This window comes from Maylandia zebra, linkage group LG22 (genome assembly GCF_041146795.1).
Source record: "Maylandia zebra isolate NMK-2024a linkage group LG22, Mzebra_GT3a, whole genome shotgun sequence".
In the NCBI taxonomy this organism is placed as follows: domain Eukaryota; kingdom Metazoa; phylum Chordata; class Actinopteri; order Cichliformes; family Cichlidae; genus Maylandia; species Maylandia zebra.
In genome coordinates this window covers 4,044,404-4,062,567 of record NC_135187.1, presented here as the reverse complement: position 1 = coordinate 4,062,567, position 18,164 = coordinate 4,044,404, and the positions used below count along the sequence as shown (strand labels likewise).

Below are 18,164 nucleotides of genomic sequence, written 5' to 3'. Positions count from 1 at the left end.
TGTATCTTGTATCTGTCCTATAGTCACCACTGTCTAGAAAAGACAAGTTTTAGGCAAATGTAGAGAAGAAGTAACTCCAGGAGGTGTTTTTTTGTAGTCAAAGTCATTGTACTTCTGGCACAGCAATGAATCTTAGGTATATACATTATCTGTAATACCTCAGATTGCTTCCTCTTTCTTTGGGTTTAGCTAAATCACTGTTTGTAGCTGCAACACTGTTAGCAGCTGAGTGGCGCAAAGCTCAGAGAGCAGCGCTCCCCTGCTGTTCTCTCATCTGACTGACACTGTGACTCTGAAATAAAAGCTGCAGATATTAAATTATCAGCTCTACTCCTCCTCACTTTGCTCAACACTCAGGCGTCAGAGGCAGAAAACGGCTCCGAAAATTTAACTATCTGCTCGAAACACATGTTGTTCACCATCTGGCTAAATAAATTAGCTTTCTTTCTCCCATTTGCGGCACACAGAAAGCCATAATATATGATGATAAAGAACATGTGGCCACGTCCAGGCTAGTGCCTCCTGTTAGGAGGGGTGAGGCCGATAGCACACAGCCTTCAGCCACAACTGCCTGTGCTGGCACACTTTTCAGCTAATGCATCTCCGCCCCTGACTCCAGTATCAAGGTGGATGAGTGTGAAAAAAATATAAATAACCCTATAAAGTTGTTATGAAGGGCGAAGCAGTCCACAGACACCAGCACTGTTTTTGTAGGAGGCTGCTAAGATGTTTATTTCTGCTGGAAAGTTGGTCATTTTAACAGGAGAGTGAGTGGGGCTTGACTCCCTTTTGAACAGAGCCTCTAGTGGCCAACTGAGGAACTTCTGTTAATGAAGCTTAAGCGTTGCTCAATAAGGATGATCTGTAATCACTCATCTTCCTGCTTTCCTAGTTGCTTAGTTTACATCACTAACACTTTCCCACAACGTCTCAGTCCTGACATCTAGTCCAATCATCTTCTTGACTTCTTGTCTTTGGGCCAATCGGCCTCTCCTCTGCATGGCTAAAATCTGTGCTCTCTATCGTCCTCCGCCATGTCCACCTCACCCAAGTCACTGAGAGCGCCATCCAAACCTCAGTCTTCATCTTCATCACCAGTCTCCAGACTCAGGGGGTCCTGTCCTCAGTCCTGTCACTGCTGGGATTCCTTTCTGTCATGGTGGATCATCTGAGTTAAATCAATTTCTCTGTCTCAATAAATCTAGTTCAATTCTTCCAAATCATCTCTCGTTATTAAACTTTCAAACTGGCTTCATGTATTTTTCAGCCCCAAAGATTGCTGCTTGGGTAATAACAGAGAGACATCCCAGTGATCTGAATATGCCCCAGGAGCAAGTGCTTAGCGATGATGAGGAAGAGGAAGGACTCCCCACTGGAAGAAATTTAAATATTTATATTGATGTAGATATTGAAAGATTGTCCCACAAACAAGGTCATCATTTTTCCTTTTCCTAATGACTTACCTGATTAATTAAAGGTTTTACCCTCTCCACCTTCTTGTAGTGCAAAGTGGCACTACACTACACTACACTACACTACACTACACTACACTAACAGATTTTGGGGGGAATAGAAAGTCACAGAGATTGTGTCTTTAGATCATTTTATGTTTTATAACAATTTAAAACAAGCACCAATTATCTGCTGTACCAGTCACAAGCCAGTATTGTTTTAACCTACACTTTGTCTCTTTTTTGTCATCATTCCAAAACAAAGGTCCATTTGTTGTCTCACTGCTTCAAATTTAGTTTTTGGAGTGTAAGCTAATAAACTGGGCGAATGAATTATGAATGAAAAATCCCACACAGCCCACACCAGCCTTTGCCAGCAGCATCCATCCCATCTCATTTACCTCTCCTCTCACCTGGTTTCCTGCCAGTTATCCAAGCATCCTCTCCGCAGAGCTGATTAGAGGCCCCTTCCTGTAAAAGAGGACAACACAAGGACGACGCGCTCATCGTCTGCCAGCACAGCTCTTAGATTTTAGCCGGTCTGGCCGAAGCAGAGGCTGCAGCTCGATGAAGATGGATGGTCTAATCCATCGTGCGGAGAAAAGGTGGGTTAAAGTGGCGGCTTGCAAAACTGTCTGTCACACGTTTAATGAGCTAATCACGCACTGCTCCAAGCTTGTGCTTATGATCTGCAAGTCAGCTGTTATTTCACTTTATTTATCTTTGTGTGTGCATGTTTGTTTCTCCTCAGCTGAAACCTAAAAATGTGTTTCCTTTCTTCTAAGCAAAAGGCTGTGCTGATTATTAGGCATGAAAAATTATTTAGATTTGCTCCAGAAACTTACAAGATTGCTGTTTAAGTCTCATTTTTTCAATATCAATCAATATTTTTATATAAACTGTGAATCACAGGACATGTGAAACTGTTATTGATGAGCCGGTCCTGCAGTTCTGTGCAGGTTTATAGTGATTTATGTTGCTTTTCTCTAAACTGCTTTTTTCTTTTTCTGCTTACAGATTCTCAAAGCCCTGTTCTGTGGAACCGGGTACAGAAAACCCTCCAAGCATGACCTGCTAAGGACAAAATAACTGACAGGCAAATTTAGAGATTATATCTGGTAAACCTGGTGGAATATTTAGAATATTTGTATTTGTATAGAGCTTTACTAGTCCCTAAGGACCCCAAAGCGCTTTACACATCCAGTCATCCACCCATTCACACACACATTCTGACAGAGGCATGGCTGCCGAACACTGGCGCCACCGGGCCCTCTGACCACCACCAGTAGGCAACAGGTGAAGTGTCTTGCCCAAGGACACAACGACCGAGACTGTCCAAGCCGGGGCTCGAACCGGCAACCTTCCGATTACAAGACGAACTCCCAACTCGTGAGCTACGATCGCCCAAAGTAGAGTTAAAAGAAAGATAATCTTTTATATTCATTCCACATTCATCAAGTAGCATAAATGGCATTTTGTGAATGGATGACATCTAAATGAGTGATCACGCTGCTCTGTGACTGACGAGTGTATAAATAACCGAGTGTTTGTGAAACAAATGCAAGTAAAAAAACAAAAGTTAACTGAAATCATGTCTAAAAGTTGTTATTAAAAGGTGATTTTATCTTGTTTTTTGTAGGATTAATTGCCTGTCAAAACCAGAGACGAGAGTGGGTAAATGTCATAAAAGTCAAGATAAAATCTACAGTTTCACTCAATGCAAGTTTAACAAACTCAAACTATTACACAACAATCAGCTAATCTGGCAGTAATCAAAGTAACAGGTGCCTTTTTGTACATGAAACGCCAGATTTTCATTCTGCTTTGCAAAGAAACTGTGTGCTGCTGGAATCAGCCATCAGCAGACGCGTACACTGCAGCCATAAAGGACGGACACATACAGAAAACAATACTCTGGTAGTCTCTGGTGTTTAAGCGATGCTGAGCTGCTACTAAGGGATCCAAAGTGTGCCATGACAACATCGCCTCCACCATCACGTGCCTGAAATGTTTGAGCTTTCAAGCTCATCAGACCAGGCACTGAATTTCCAATTTTCTGTTGTTCAGTTTTCAGTTATTGTTCAGGTGAAGCTGTGTGAAAACATTTTCACCCAAACACTCACTGCATATTTTCTCTTTTTCTAACAATTCTCCATAACAAGATGGTTGCGACGGAAAATCTGTGTAGATCAGCAGTTTGTGAAATGCTCAGAGCTTCCAGTCAACTCTGAATGTTTCATGGTTGCTGCAACATTCAGAGTCACAAGTTACCTTTTTCCCCCAATTAGATATTTGTATTAATGAGCAGTTGAACAGGTGTACCTAATGAAGAGACTGGTGAGTATAAGCATCAGAGAATAACAGCTCCTAACAACAGGTTGGAATTTGTTTCTTTAAATTACCCTGAACTACTTTCACCGTGTTTAACTGTTCTAACCTTAGACGTATCTAAGCTGTCTGCCACTCGGACTGCAAATGCTAAATCCAAAGTAAGATGATATTTCTGCAACATGCTGGTTTTCTTTACGAGGAGCTGTCATATTGTCCATATTTTTCTACAGTGGATGCTTCATCATGTCTTCCGTTTATAATTAGGGCTGGATGGCTTCTCCAGTCTGCAAGTTGAAGCTTTTTTGGCAAAATAATGAGCCCCGAATTGTCCCCAATGGTCCATCAGATTATATGTGTGTGTGATAGTTAGAAAGCTAAAAAAAAAGCACTTTATAAGAAGCCTTTATAAGCTTGTAGCAGCAGTTTGAAAGCTCAGAATACAACAAACTGCTACATTTATTTAGTTCCTCATGCCACAACTGTCAGCTGATGTTGGTGTGCTTGTGTGGTCTACTCAGTTTGTTTGCTTTAAATTTAAAAGAAAAATTATTTAAAAACTTGTCAGTCAGAAACAGAAGTTTCCAGCGGAGCTCTTCAAGTTTTGTACTTTAAACCACATCTCAGAATCTGTCTGTGCGGTGAGGTTTACTCAGATGTCCTGTTGGCTTCAGCCGACCTTTTTTCCGGTAAAGAAGTAACTTTGAATTCAAGTTAATTGAAACATTTTGATTCTTCATCATTTTGTTGAACTAATGAACCCATTTGTTTTAGCTTTTTAACATTTCAAACATTTGGTTTCATACACTTTAGTCATGTGACCAGAAAGTAAAGATAAAAGCTAAAAAGTAGTATAAATAAATAACAATTATTTTTTATCAGGAAGGTTTGACTTGAGCTGGTTGCATGTGGTCTCACTAGAGGGCGCCAAACAGCAGTGAAAGAGAGGACCGTTGATTTATGTGAGACTGGAAATGTTTTTGTCTCCTTGCTCGTCCACTAAAGTTTCAATTCTAGAGTCTAGAAGAGGAAAGCCTTCCCTCCTCGATTCCTTCTCTGTCTCTTTTCTCTTTCTCATCACCGGTGTGTGTATTGATCATTGTCTCCTCGCTGGCTCACATCTGTTCATAAACCTCCTCGTCCCTCTTTTTTTGTCTCTGCTCTGTAGTTTGTGAAATTAGATCATCTCGTTTTATTCACAGGCTTCAATTTGTCTTGATTGGGATTTTTAAAAAACATCTACAGGCCAAATCCTTTTTTTTTCTTGAACTAATAGATCATTTATTTATCATTATAAAAATTGATCTATTTGATGTAGCCCGCCTGTCATACAAATCTTCTCCGTCTGGTCAGTTAAAAGCAGCACGGTGTGCTTTGCTGTGCATATTCTCACGATGGTTTTCTCTGTGGCTTTTCTGGTCTTCCCATCACACACCTGCACTTGTTCTTAGGAGGAGCTTTTCTGTCCCCTTTATTATTTTCACTGGACACCAGCTGCTCCAGTTTTCCCCCCAGAGGATTTTATCATGTACCTATGAAGATGATGCAATTGCAGAGCAACAAAGATCAGCAGTGCCTCGTTCTGACAGACGTCTGCTGCTGTTAGAGAAGGAGCTTGATAATGTCTGACACGTCTTACTGGAGTACTGGAGTGGAGTTGCTGGCCCTGGAAATGTAACCATGCACCGAAGAGTCATTTAAAATTCAAACGCTGTTGTTTCTACCTGCAGAGCCTCAAACGTGGCTCTCTGTCCTGGTAACAGTGAGGGAGGAGCCTGCAGTCGTTAATAAATAGGTGACACTTCATGTGTGTTTAAGGCCATCAGATAAGAATCTGAATCGGTTTTAATTTACAAGCCAGTTCCAAAAAGCAGAAACACAATTCAGTGATCTGCAAGCCCTTTTTAGCCAGAGGTGTAGATTTCAGTGAGGAGCAGGGGAAACATCCCCGCTCCTTCCCCACGATAAAAACACTAAAGAATCAAAAGACTCAGAAAAAATGTTAATGAGTATTTGTAACATGACAGCTCTTCATTAGAGTTCTGAGAGTTTAAAGTTGATCCATTAACACATTAAAGGCTACTTGGTCTATTAATTTCTGACACTGTCCCAGTTCAAGGAAATAAGGAAATCTGTTTAGTTTGCTGCCAAATCAAAGTGAAATTCATTGTAATCACTCAATATTTTTGGTGACAAATAACCAACACAAAGATCAGTTTTCTCACAGCTGTCATTCCAACATGTTACAGAAAACTGATCAAGGACCCATTTAGGATCAAGCATAAAAACTAAATAAATGTAAATTCCTGCGACCATGCAATGCATACTCACGTCACGTCTTCTCCATGTGGTGTTAGTAAGGTGCAGCTTAACAAGGAGCATACACACAATCCTTCAGCAGAGAATCTACACCACACTCAGATTTCATTGTAAATAAAACGTGGCACTTCCAACTGATTTTTAAATCAGTGCTCTGAACATGACCAGGTAATACTTTCAGCGTTTAGTTTCCATGGTGATCTAATCAGATTAAAAAGGAGACACCTTTGGGAAGCAGAGGACTGTGACTCCAAACTCAACTTGGCTGACTTCCCTCGCTTTGAAGAAGTACACCCATCATAAACAAGAAACTACAGGAAATCTTGAAGGAAAGAATAGCAGCAAATAATTTATATCTTTTTTTCTTACAGAGAAGCTGAATTTGTCCATAAATTACTTCTGATTGATACTTTCAGGATTCATGAAAGCCCACACTCGCTTGATGTACCTAAGTGAAAGTATGTCTTCTTCTTCTTCCTCCTCTGCCTCCATCTCACCGTAGCATCCTCTTCTGTCGTATCCACCCTCTGCATGTCCTCCTTCACTACACCCATGAATCTCCTCTGAGGTCTTCCTTTTTTCCTCCTGCCTGGCAGCTTCATATTCAGCATTATTTGTCTGTTGTCCTCTCTCTTCTGCTCACACAGCTTCGTCTTCTTTACTTTGACTCCAAACCAGAGAAAATCATCTGGCTGTAGTGCAAACCAGTATTATAACTATTATCTCAGTCTGTTTTACTAAACAACTGAAGAATAGAAGAAAACATTTTTCCTATTAAACAGGAAGTCTAAATAGCGGGAGCTGTTGATTATATTAGAAGCTCTCAGGATGATTGTTTAGCTCCTGTCATCAGTAGATCCGTGTTTCCTTCTGCAGAGTGATACAGTTGCCATGAAACTGCTCACAACAAGGCCGAGATTTCTGGAAAGAGACATCACTGCTCATTTTTTAAACATACTTTTGGTGCTTTGAGACAAAATGTAATTTTATTAAAGGAAACAGAGAACTATATCTTTACAGCCAATTATTCCAAAACTGGGCAACTTATAACAAAGTATCTTTAAGGATGAAAAAAACTAAATGCAAAAAGATGACCCGTTACTTTAAACTGGATACCAGAGATCGTGGTTCAGGAGAAGCAATTAGCAGTTTTAAGCTAAAATCTCTGTTCCCAGCATTTTTGTAGACATTATCACTTGCATGTGTTATAAGGCTCTAAGAGTAAAGCCTTAATGCCACATCACTCCGTGTGCCTGAATGAAAGCGCAGGCTGTGTGTTTGTTGTTCTGGAGGCTCAGCGGGTTTAATCGCCCACTCTCGTTCTTTGGGTTTAAATCTGCTTCTTGACCTTTGCACTGCCTCTTTCTCCTTCCTTCTACACCCACAGACACATCCATTCTTTAATAAAAAAGGGGGAATGTTATAAATGTCATCAGCTTAAAATGAAATCATTAAAGGTCACTCATACAAACACTTTGAGCCTCCTGCAACTTCGAGTCAGCTGCTCGGTGGGAAAGGATGAAGAAACAGCAGAAGGTCATGAAGATGATTTCAAACTTTCTTCATGTATTATTTTTAATGTGTTCTGCTCCTGATGCTCCCGATGTTCTGCATTCCTTCTGCCTTTTGTTGACTGTCATTTTCTTTATTTAAGTTTCTGTCATAGCAAATTCAAATACTGATGCACGGTATAGCAGAATACTTTTCTGAATGCGTTTGGGTAGAAGGTTTTAATCTCAGCTCCGATGGAAATGAAGCCAGAGAACGGGGCAGTGAGAAGATCGAGAGGAAGAGCAGCTCATTTCAGGAGCTTTGACTTCCTCTGGAAATGCAGTGACATAGTCTGTGAATTTTAGACAATGTTTGTACAGTCTGTGCAGCAGAAAGACAAATATCAGACAGGAGCAAGCGAGACTTGAATTATTAACCAGCTGTCTAACCACTGGGGTTGTCATAGCAACCAGGTTTCCTTTCTTTTTTCCTAGATAAGGCATGGCTGTGTTGGATCATGGGGCTTATCTGAGCAGCTAGAATGCACCCCTAACCAAAGACAAAGCATTTATCAGGCTCTGCATTACATTCAGTGCAGATATGTGCACAGTTACACCATCACGCACACAAAGGACGCACATTTATCTCACCTGGGCTCTGCTTTTGAGAGCTGTCCGGGCTTCATTCAAACATACAAACCAACCTTCAGTCCCTTTTTGTTTCAGAGACGTTCTTGCTAACCCTCTGGTGTGTCTGACCCCGAACAGAGGTGCCCAGCTCACCTAAATGTCACACTCTTTAACATACTGTCTATATGAAGAGAGTTCAGAACAGGATGCCATATTTATAGGCTGACCTTTATATGTTACCCTCCACTGACTGACCTGTAGAGCTGTATGTTCTTTGATCCGCAGGGCTAGATTGTTCTTTTGCTTTGTGAGTACTAAAATACACCCATGCAGTCTGTATAGAGATACGGTATCTGGATAATTATCTACCTTTCATTTATTATTGGTTTCAAAATGTGTTCTTTTTTCTTGAAGATGTGGTCATGCTGCATAGATTGCATTTGTACCTTCTAATATCTGATCAAAGTATGAACTATGTTCTTGGACTTAATGTTCTAGGCCAAGCAGTAATACCAGGTATGAATGGGGTGCAAATGTCACAGGTTTGGATGCATGTATTTGGTGATGTTTGTGGTTTAGACTGAAAGTGTTAAGTCTTATTTATTACAACATGATTTGACTTTATAAATTATGGTCCCTTTGAGAAGAAAACAGATGATAAACCAGGCAAATCTTTATGATGTGTCCTCCTTTCACTCTCCACACATCATGTCAAGTTTCAAAACACCAAAATCTCAGGGTCAAAACGTGCAGGCTGAGGCTTCAAAAGAAGAGCTTGAAAATCAAAATGCAACCTGACGACAGCTACGTCCATCTTTTATATACAGTCTGTGCATTTGTAAAACACAACAGTATTGTGTGTGCATTCATAGCCTCAAAAGTCTTATACCTGCGGGTTTCTGTCGGTTACCAAAATCTATTTAAAACTTCGGTGAGCCACGCTGAGTGACATTCCTTCATTACTCCATCGTGCTGCTGAAAATACTCACAGGACCACCATATGTGGATTCCAACCATACCGTGTCTTCTTGTTTGATTAACATTAGATGAAACTTACAGTGATAAGCCGTATCAGATTACTCAGCCTCGTTATTACTCATTATTATTCTATTTTTACAAGGGGAACTTCATTTGTAACATATTTTCAAAGCTTTAAAATAAATATCCAGCCATTCTCTTCTGCTTATCCAATTCAGGGTCGTGGGAGATAATAATATTTTTGGATGAATTAATTTTCCATATGATCCAATTCTCTGGTTGCTGAATATAACCGTTTAGATTTTCTGGCTGAAGTGGAAAGCTTAGGACCAGATGTGTCAAACATACAGCCCAAGGGCCAGAATAGACCAACAAAAGGATCAGATCTGGCCCAGTGGACGGGTTTGCAAAACATTAAAATCTAAGCCAGCATCGGCATCATTTTTGGAGTTTTTGTCTCTTATTTTTTACAAAAATCTGAGCGAGACCTGTAAGCCGAGACGACATCCCGATGCAGTTCTGCAGCATTTTTCTAATGATAGTAGACTGACAGAAAGAGGAAAACTGGCACTGTTGAGACTATACTCAGTTTTCCTAAGCCATCTCAGGCTGCTAATCATCTGTTTTATGGTACATTACATATGAATGTTTTCAGAGAGTACATGCACATTTTTACACTTAAAAGAAAATATATTTCAATTTCTATATGTTTTTATAGGTTGGACTGTTTTTTTCTGAGTCTCCCCACTTGAGATCAAGTTGAACTGTAGGTGGTCCATGAACTAAAATGAGTTTGAAACTCCTGGGGTAGAGATTTATTTGGTTACCAGCACATTTGGTGACCAAATTAACGCGACTGCTGTTAAAGTTCAGAGGCTCTGCCACCCCTGTAGTTTTTGCTACGAACACACAAGCCTGCATTCAGAGATTTGTTGGGGGAATTCAAAAAATCATTGTGATTATTTCCCTGTAAGTTTCACTGTAATATTTCTTCATTTAAATACATAAAACTAAGCTTCAGTGGGATTAGCACTAGACTGACTATGAAAGTTGCCCTCCTGTCTGTGTGTGATATGCTTCACGTAGTGGTGGAAACCCGAACATCACATGACCGGCAGGATCATCCTGTGACTGAGCCTGGACAGGGCAGCAGTGGGGGGGTGTCCTAGGTCTGACTTTGGACCGAGGACCAGATTAACACATCAGTGCTCTCACCTTCCTCATTAAACTCTCTTATGTAATTTTTGACAGTTGTCTTTTTAATAAAAATAGATTCTTTGTGCTTGCTGAAAATAACACAGCTACAGAGATGGATTTATACCCAACTGATCACAGATTTCTGACAGTACTAAAAGGTAAATCACATTTCAGTTTTATAACATTGAGAAATCCGTTTTGGTAATTGTGATTTCACTTGATTAACCTATTATTTAATTTAATGTATGATATAAATAAATTACACACAATCATCAATAAATTGTGAGTAAATCTTTGATTAAATTAGAAGAAAAACGTTTTTGCTAGAAAATGATGGTGGCCTGGAGCAACAAAGCAAAAGCCTTTCACCATTTGAAAGGATGTTATTCCAGATTTTCTGCAACATGAAGTAACAAGATGTCGTTATTCATGATATCAGATTTTCATTTCATGAGTCTGATTGTAAAATAGAAAAATAAATACAGTAACATAAAATTGACATTGGCAACATCATTGCAATGCCTGCAGAAATGATAATATTAAAGCTGTTAATGAAATCTGCGATTTTGTGTGTTGTTTGCTGTCCTTTTGGGCAAACGAATCAAATGCAAAACAATTGTAAGTGGATGTTTTGTTATTTATGTTATTATTATTCCCATGATATTGGTATTTCCTTCCTAAAATTCCCAGTTGCCACAACATGGTTTTGTTCTTGTGTTTTCCTGTGGAGCTCCTTCCAGGAACTATTCTGAAGAGTGGCGTTTAATTCTAATTATGCCATTACAGATTGCACATTTGCACTGTGGTTCTGTTGTATAGCGACCTCTCAGACTGAGCAAAGACCGCACAAAAAAACGACGCTCTTAATTAAACTCGTTCGCAGCTTCACGTGACCTTTAAAGTTGGGCCACTGAGGAAGGGGGCGTGGCCCGGGAGGACAGCGCATATAAATGGCGTGCCTCGAAGCTTCTTTCCCGCTCTCGCTTCTTCTCCGAAGGACGTTCGTATCCCAGTGTCCTCTCAGGTAAGGGTTTGGTTTCCCGCATTTGTTGCCTTTGTTTAGTGGTTGAGCTTTGACAGTTTTACCTGCTGCTCAGAGTAACAGGTGAACGAAACACACAGAAAGTAGCGTTTTTATTACACGGTTTCTGCTTCCTGTAAAGTTTTGTTTTGAGTTTTTTGAAACGTTAATCTTTTAATTCTTGAATGTGCATCTTTTTTTTTTTTCTTCTTCTTGTATAAGTGAATTAAAGGCTAAACTGTTTCCTCCCTCTCAGTGAGGTGTAGACCACATCAGGCACAATGGTGAAGATTGGAGTCAATGGGTAAGTTTCTACACCTGTCATTGTGCAGGTGTCCTGGCAGAGGTTTCCTTCTCATCGGCTTAATTAACAATCACTACCCCATGTGTTGCAAAGGGGTGTTTGGTTTGATGCTAGTAAAACTTGAGTAGGTGCAACTAAGTCTTGCATTTTATTTGTATATCTTTTAATAAAGTTCAAAGTAGATAATCAAGCAGGCATTTCAGTATACCCCGGATAAGATTCTTGGATTTCTTTGGATGCTTGATTTGTATCCAGGTATTTTAACTTCATCCCCTGTTGTCTGAATGCTGTATTGACACAAGTGTTTATTTCAAAGGTTGAAAGTGTTTCTAAAATTTAGATCAGTGGGCAATTTAATCGAATTGTAGGGCCTTCGATTTGGTTTTCCTCTAGTGACATGTTGTCCTCTTGTGGTTTTACTTATTGGCTCATGAAGTAAAGATTTAATCAAGTGGCAAAAGCAGTTTAAACTTAACACCTTGTTGGAAATGTGCTAAACAAATGCCTTATGGAGGCCAAAATACAAACTGATTGCCAATGTTTGAAAGCTGAAACGGCAACTTCTTGTCAAGATGGTAAAAGGGCAACTTGTTAAATGAACATAAATTAAACAAGGCTTGAAATCTAGAAATGCCAGACACTTAAAGGTGTCTAAATATTTAGCTGCCTCACAGAGGACCGCTGGAGTGCTGCCTGAGCATCATCTGAACCCTAAAAGCAGGACAGGACTGCGGTCTGGACCTGTCTATTCTCTGGTTATTTATAGTCTGGTGGTGTCACAGTTGGCGTCCACTCTTCAACAACGCCCTTCTGTCAGTATCGCTGCTCTCTTCAGCTGTCACATTCCTCTTCATTCTCCCCTCATCTAATTTTAACTCCTTAACCTTTCCACTGGAGATCAGTGATCGGCCGACTCTGTGTGGACACTGCTCAGACTCGGAGATCACAGCTGAAACATTTTCTCTTCCTCTTGTGAAGCAGCAGCAGCAGCTGCTGCAGAGCCGCAGGGTGATTTGGCTCCCTGATTTTTGGACACGTACCTCACAATGAGGCTCAGAAACAGAAGATGGGCTCCAGTCCATTTTGGCCTTCTGGCTGCTCAGCAGCTTTCCAAAATAAAGGAAATCTGCATGCCTGTGGCTCTTCCCCCTCCTGTCAAAACTTTGTCAATGATGGCAGTGCCTGACAAAGAGTTTGAGAGGATAAATTGAGGGTTTCTGCACCTGACAATTAAAATGATTCACTAATGAGACAGTAGTGAAGCTGCTTGTGTTTAAAGCTGCTAGAATTGCCAAATTTCATAAGTGTCCCCCAATGGTACAACATTAGTGTTTTGTTCTTGACCCCTTACTAACTTTAAGGATATGTACACTACTGACTTTGCCACAAACTAGACTGTGCAAGCAGCCTCCATGGCAGCATGCTGTCATCCCACCTGAAGTTAAACTTGCTAACATTTTACTGTGCTAGTGATTTCTAATATCAGTTAAATGTGAAACTGTTACATCTGACTTGTGATAATTTTATATTTGACAAAAGTAAGAACTTTATATTCAGTAATTACTTTACATTTAACTCTAAATTTCATGAGGTGAATGGCTTTAAGAGAACACCAGTTGATGAACATGGACTTTATCTGATATGAGCAGGTTCCTACATATATGAATTTTCAAATTGCTCCCCTTAAGACTTTCCTTCCTGTTTTGCTATTGTCCAGATTTCCTCTTACTCAACCCATAAAGTTCTCTAGCAGTTTCAAAGGAGTCTCAGCTTCCTGATACATCAAAGCTGATAAAGTCGTTTTGTGTGCATGTTGTATATTTGTCTCCTGTTGCAGGACACAGTTGCAAACAAACTATGTAATGTGACTCGTGTGAGCTGAAGGCATGCAGTGTTGCATGACAAAACTCTGGTGCTCAATAGTTCATGCCACAACTCACTGTCTTCAGCTTGATCTAAAGCCAAAGCTAGTGGTGGCCTCAACCCTGAATTTACTATCGGCTTCCCTCTGACACAGTAGTTGGTATGCTCGTCCATAATGGCAACGTTTAACTTCTGCAGGCTTTTAGCAACTTCTTTAGGAGAGTTGCATGTTGCTTCCAGATCAGTTTACATGAAGAAACATGTTTCACCACATCTTTAGAAATCTTGAATTGAGCAGCCTTGTTTGCTCTGATAGAAGCTGAAATACAATAGAGCCTAAATGCAGTATTATTGAAAGGCCATGAATACAATCAAATTCCAACTATGTGGCAACTGTATCTTGGCTATAACTAAACACGCTTTGTCTTGCAGTCGCAAGGCAAAGTCTGCTTTTGGTTCATCCACATATGAAATCCCACTTTAAGTTTGTTCAGAACTTAAACTTGATGAGGAAAATTGTGCCTTTTGCCATCTTGGACAAATTTTTTTTTTTTTTTTTTTTGTTGCATTTTGTTTTTTGTATGCCTCCAAATCTACTTGGAGGCAGCAATTCACAAGAATGGCCTAATCTGTTTGGGTAACCCACAAGCAACTGTTGTACTCAAACACCTCCACACACTCAATTCTGAAGCACTAACTCAACTTGTCACAAAACATGAAAAAGTTAGAGACAAATGTTTGGGTGATTTAAAAACTTGTCTTTGTAGCATATCTTGATTTCTCTCAAACTCTTACTTCACAACCCTCTTTATCTCCATTACTATAACGTGCTCTGAACTTTCGACCCTCATGCTTCCTTAGTTCCACACTCTTCAATCTGCCTCACTGACAGTGCCCATATTGGGCCTAAACAGGCTATCAGCTGCTGGTGCCAGCCACTGTTATCTTCAGTCAAGGTTGGCAGGCCTTGCATGGCAAAGCCATCCTCTGCAGTGACTCAGATTAAACCTGCTGGTCAGACAGGAAATTAATAAAGTGGACATAGTTGCAATTTAAAAACTTGGGCCTGGAACCTGATATTTTAATTGGACTATGCAGACATTACAAGGGTCTTCAGTTTGAATTCAACAAAATATTTCATCCTTACTGTCTCACAACAACCTAGTCGTTCTTGCTCCCTTTCATATCTGTACTGATTCTTTAGTCTGACCTGCATTTCAGATTTGGACGTATTGGTCGTTTGGTGACTCGTGCTGCTGTTGCTGGTGGTAAGGTTGAGGTTGTAGCCATCAATGATCCCTTCATTGACCTGGAATACATGGTGAGAGGATGGGTTTCTTCTGCTCTATAAATTGATGGTACTTAACAAGCCTGTTTGATTCTGTTTAGTAATGTAGGAAAAGCAAAGTTCTTAAATGAAACATTTTAAGCAAAGACTGCGTTGTCAAGGACACCAGGAAGTTTTAGAGACCTCATGTTGACTTCTCTTAAATGGCAGGTTTTGTTGCATTTTTAATGGTCACCTCTTAATGCAGGCCTACATGTTCAAGTACGACTCCACTCACGGCACTTGGAAGCACGGAGAGGTGAAGACTGAGGGTGGCAAGCTGGTCATCGGTAACATGCACATCATGGTCTTCCAAGAGTACGTAACTGTCACATGTGCACTTTGTCCAGCAAGTTTGCCTCAGATTGAATAACTAACTTCTCTGAACTGCATAGGAGGGACCCCGCCAACATCAAGTGGGGTGATGCTGGTGTGGACTATGTTGTAGAGTCCACTGGTGTCTTTACCACCATTGAGAAGGCTTCTGTAAGTTGGCTGCTGTTGTGCTTTCTCACCTGTCTAAAGTGCAGTTTCACCCTGAAGATGACTGGATTGTTTCACATGTTGAAGTCACAATAGTGACAAACTTGGTTGAAGGAACAGTTTTCATCATCCTGACCTGTATCTCTAAATTAATGCAATCTTTTTGGAATCTAGTTTGCATAATCTTGGAGCTTCCTGAAGCATCAGTGATTGTACAATCAGTCTTAAGCTCTATTTTGATTTGTTAGGCTCATCTGAAGGGTGGAGCTAAGAGGGTGGTGATCTCTGCTCCCAGTGCTGATGCACCAATGTTTGTAATGGGTGTCAACCACGAAAAATACAACAACTCATTGACGGTTGTCAGGTGAGTGTTGGTACTGAGTGCTTACAGATGCCGTGTGTGCGCGTGTGCGTGAGTGTGTGCGTGCGTGATTCTATAATGGCTGTTTGGACAGCTGGCTGCAGATGTCTAGATGGCTTCTTAAAGTTTGTTTGGTGTAGCATCTCTGCACTTAAGCTGTCATACATTAAGTTGACATGTGCTTTCTCCGTAGCAATGCTTCCTGCACCACCAACTGCCTGGCTCCCCTCGCCAAGGTCGTACACGACAATTTTGGCATCGTGGAAGGTCTCATGGTAAAGAACTGATACTGCTTCTTTTGAGTGAATCTCTTATAACCAGAAGATTTTAGGAACTTTAAGAGCAGTCGGCCAACAAACTGTACAATGCGTTCAGCAACAACTTTATTTAGTTACATGTTGCTAGTACTCACATACGTATACATTGCACTTTTTTTTTTTTTTTTTTTTTTTTCCCCCCCCCTCATTGTATTTTGTCTTTTGCACCTTTGTGGTCCAGCTACCCAATTTCGCTGTGCAAAAACTGCACAATGCCAATAAAAAGCTCAAAGTCTCCTCAGTTTGACATTCTGGGGAGGGTCATTCTTTGTGGCAGACTCACCAAATTTTAGTCACTGATGCTGGAGACTGATGGCCCTTCACAAACATCACATGATCAGAAAGCTTGGATACTGGGTGTCTATATCAGGGTCCTGCTTTCCAGTAGTTCTCTTGTCACAAAGTGTTTCTGCTGCATCAAGTAAATGTGGTCCCTCTACAACATCAACAAAGCTACTTGCCTCTGAAATTCTGTTTAACTTGTCCGACAGCTGCTCAGATTAGCTCACATTGTTGGGACGATCTGATTCTGCCTCTGAATAACCTTTACCTGCTCTTTCAGAGCACAGTCCACGCTGTCACTGCCACACAGAAGACTGTTGACGGGCCCTCTGGTAAAATGTGGAGAGATGGCCGTGGTGCCTCCCAGAACATCATCCCTGCCTCCACTGGAGCCGCCAAGGCTGTTGGCAAGGTCATCCCTGAGCTGAACGGGTACTTTTCCTCTAATTCTCCATTTTAAAATGGCACATGTGTCTTCCTGAAAAGGATCAGGACGGTGTAATGACTAAAACTATCAGCAAAATGCCCTGAGCTTTGAATGTTTGTTACAGTAAACTGACAGGTATGGCTTTCCGTGTGCCCACCCCCAACGTGTCTGTCGTCGACCTTACTGTCCGACTGGAGAAGCCTGTAAGCGTCTCATAATTGACATAAAGCTGATTCATGTTCCCTTATCTAGAGTTTGCATTTGTCTAATCTGAGGATTATAATTTCTCATCTCAGGCAAAGTATGAAGACATAAAGAAAACGATCAAAGCTGCTGCTGAGGGACCCATGAAGGGAATTCTGGGATACACAGAGGACCAGGTACAAAACACCCGCATCTGAAACACCAGGCTACATTATACTCTTAAAAGGGGAGAATGAGACTGTGCCACTTGTGTGGCCACACAGGAGTCACTAGGTGGCAGCATTTGTCTAACTAGCTTTACAGATGTGCTCGAGGACTGGCACACTAACAGAACTACACTTGCACTCTTTCTGTTCAGGTTGTGTCCACAGACTTCAACAGTGACCCTCACTCGTCAATCTTTGACGCTGGAGCTGGCATTGCACTCAACGACAACTTTGTCAAGCTGGTTTCATGGTGAGACTCGATGAACATGTCTCTAGTATGAAACTGCATTTATTAAACTCAGTTGACCAAAGCTTGTTTGCTGCATTTAAATGAATTGATTACTACAAATGGAAATCTGAATCTCATGTAGTATGAAATGAGTAAAAATGTAATAGACTGGTATTCCTAGTCACCGAGTTTACACCTAGTGCCCCAAGAAGACAAACTTCTGTGATTTAAACAGTTAGCCATTATGCACTAAACCCTGCAGCTTTCCCATCTTCATTCACGTTTCCACTGTTGAACCTTCTGCTCTCATTTTTGTACCTGCAGGTACGATAATGAGTTTGGCTACAGCAACCGTGTGTGTGACCTGCTCGTGCACATGTTCTCTAAGGAGTGAAATCCTGATTCATCATTCCTTCACCTGGATGTCACAGCATCTGCAGAAAGGACAAACTGAATAACCTGACCAATGGGGAGAGAAAATGTATTGTCCTGCTTAAAATAAGCTTGTCCCCTGTTCTGTCAGAAGTGATGTTTGTACAGATTCTTTGCAGTATTGTTACTAATCTTGTGGCTCCTTTGCACTTGAAAATAAAGAACACAATTCATGAGAAATGTGTAGTTTCTTTTCCAAAAGGAAAAACGAAGCAGGGAGAAACTTTGCTGCCTATGCAAACTTCATGGATATTTGAAGCCTTCAGATCATGTTTACATTCGGTGTAAGAGCTTTCAGCATTAACCCTGGTATAA

The 18,164-nt window shown here is 40.7% G+C and overlaps 1 protein-coding gene across 1 annotated transcript; it reads left to right on the top strand.

The window, feature by feature from the left end:
• Positions 1-11,303: 11,303 nt before the first annotated feature.
• LOC101468360 (glyceraldehyde-3-phosphate dehydrogenase) lies at positions 11,304-18,029 on the top strand. The gene is made up of 12 exons (XM_004569732.3): positions 11,304-11,417; positions 11,671-11,718; positions 14,803-14,902; positions 15,117-15,226; positions 15,304-15,394; positions 15,640-15,755; positions 15,946-16,027; positions 16,632-16,783; positions 16,903-16,981; positions 17,075-17,158; positions 17,341-17,438; positions 17,742-18,029. Exons 2-12 carry the CDS (start codon positions 11,696-11,698, stop codon positions 17,809-17,811), a joined length of 1,005 nt encoding a protein of 334 aa, XP_004569789.1. The 5' UTR covers positions 11,304-11,417; positions 11,671-11,695; the 3' UTR covers positions 17,812-18,029.
• The last annotated feature ends 135 nt before the right edge of the window (positions 18,030-18,164 follow it).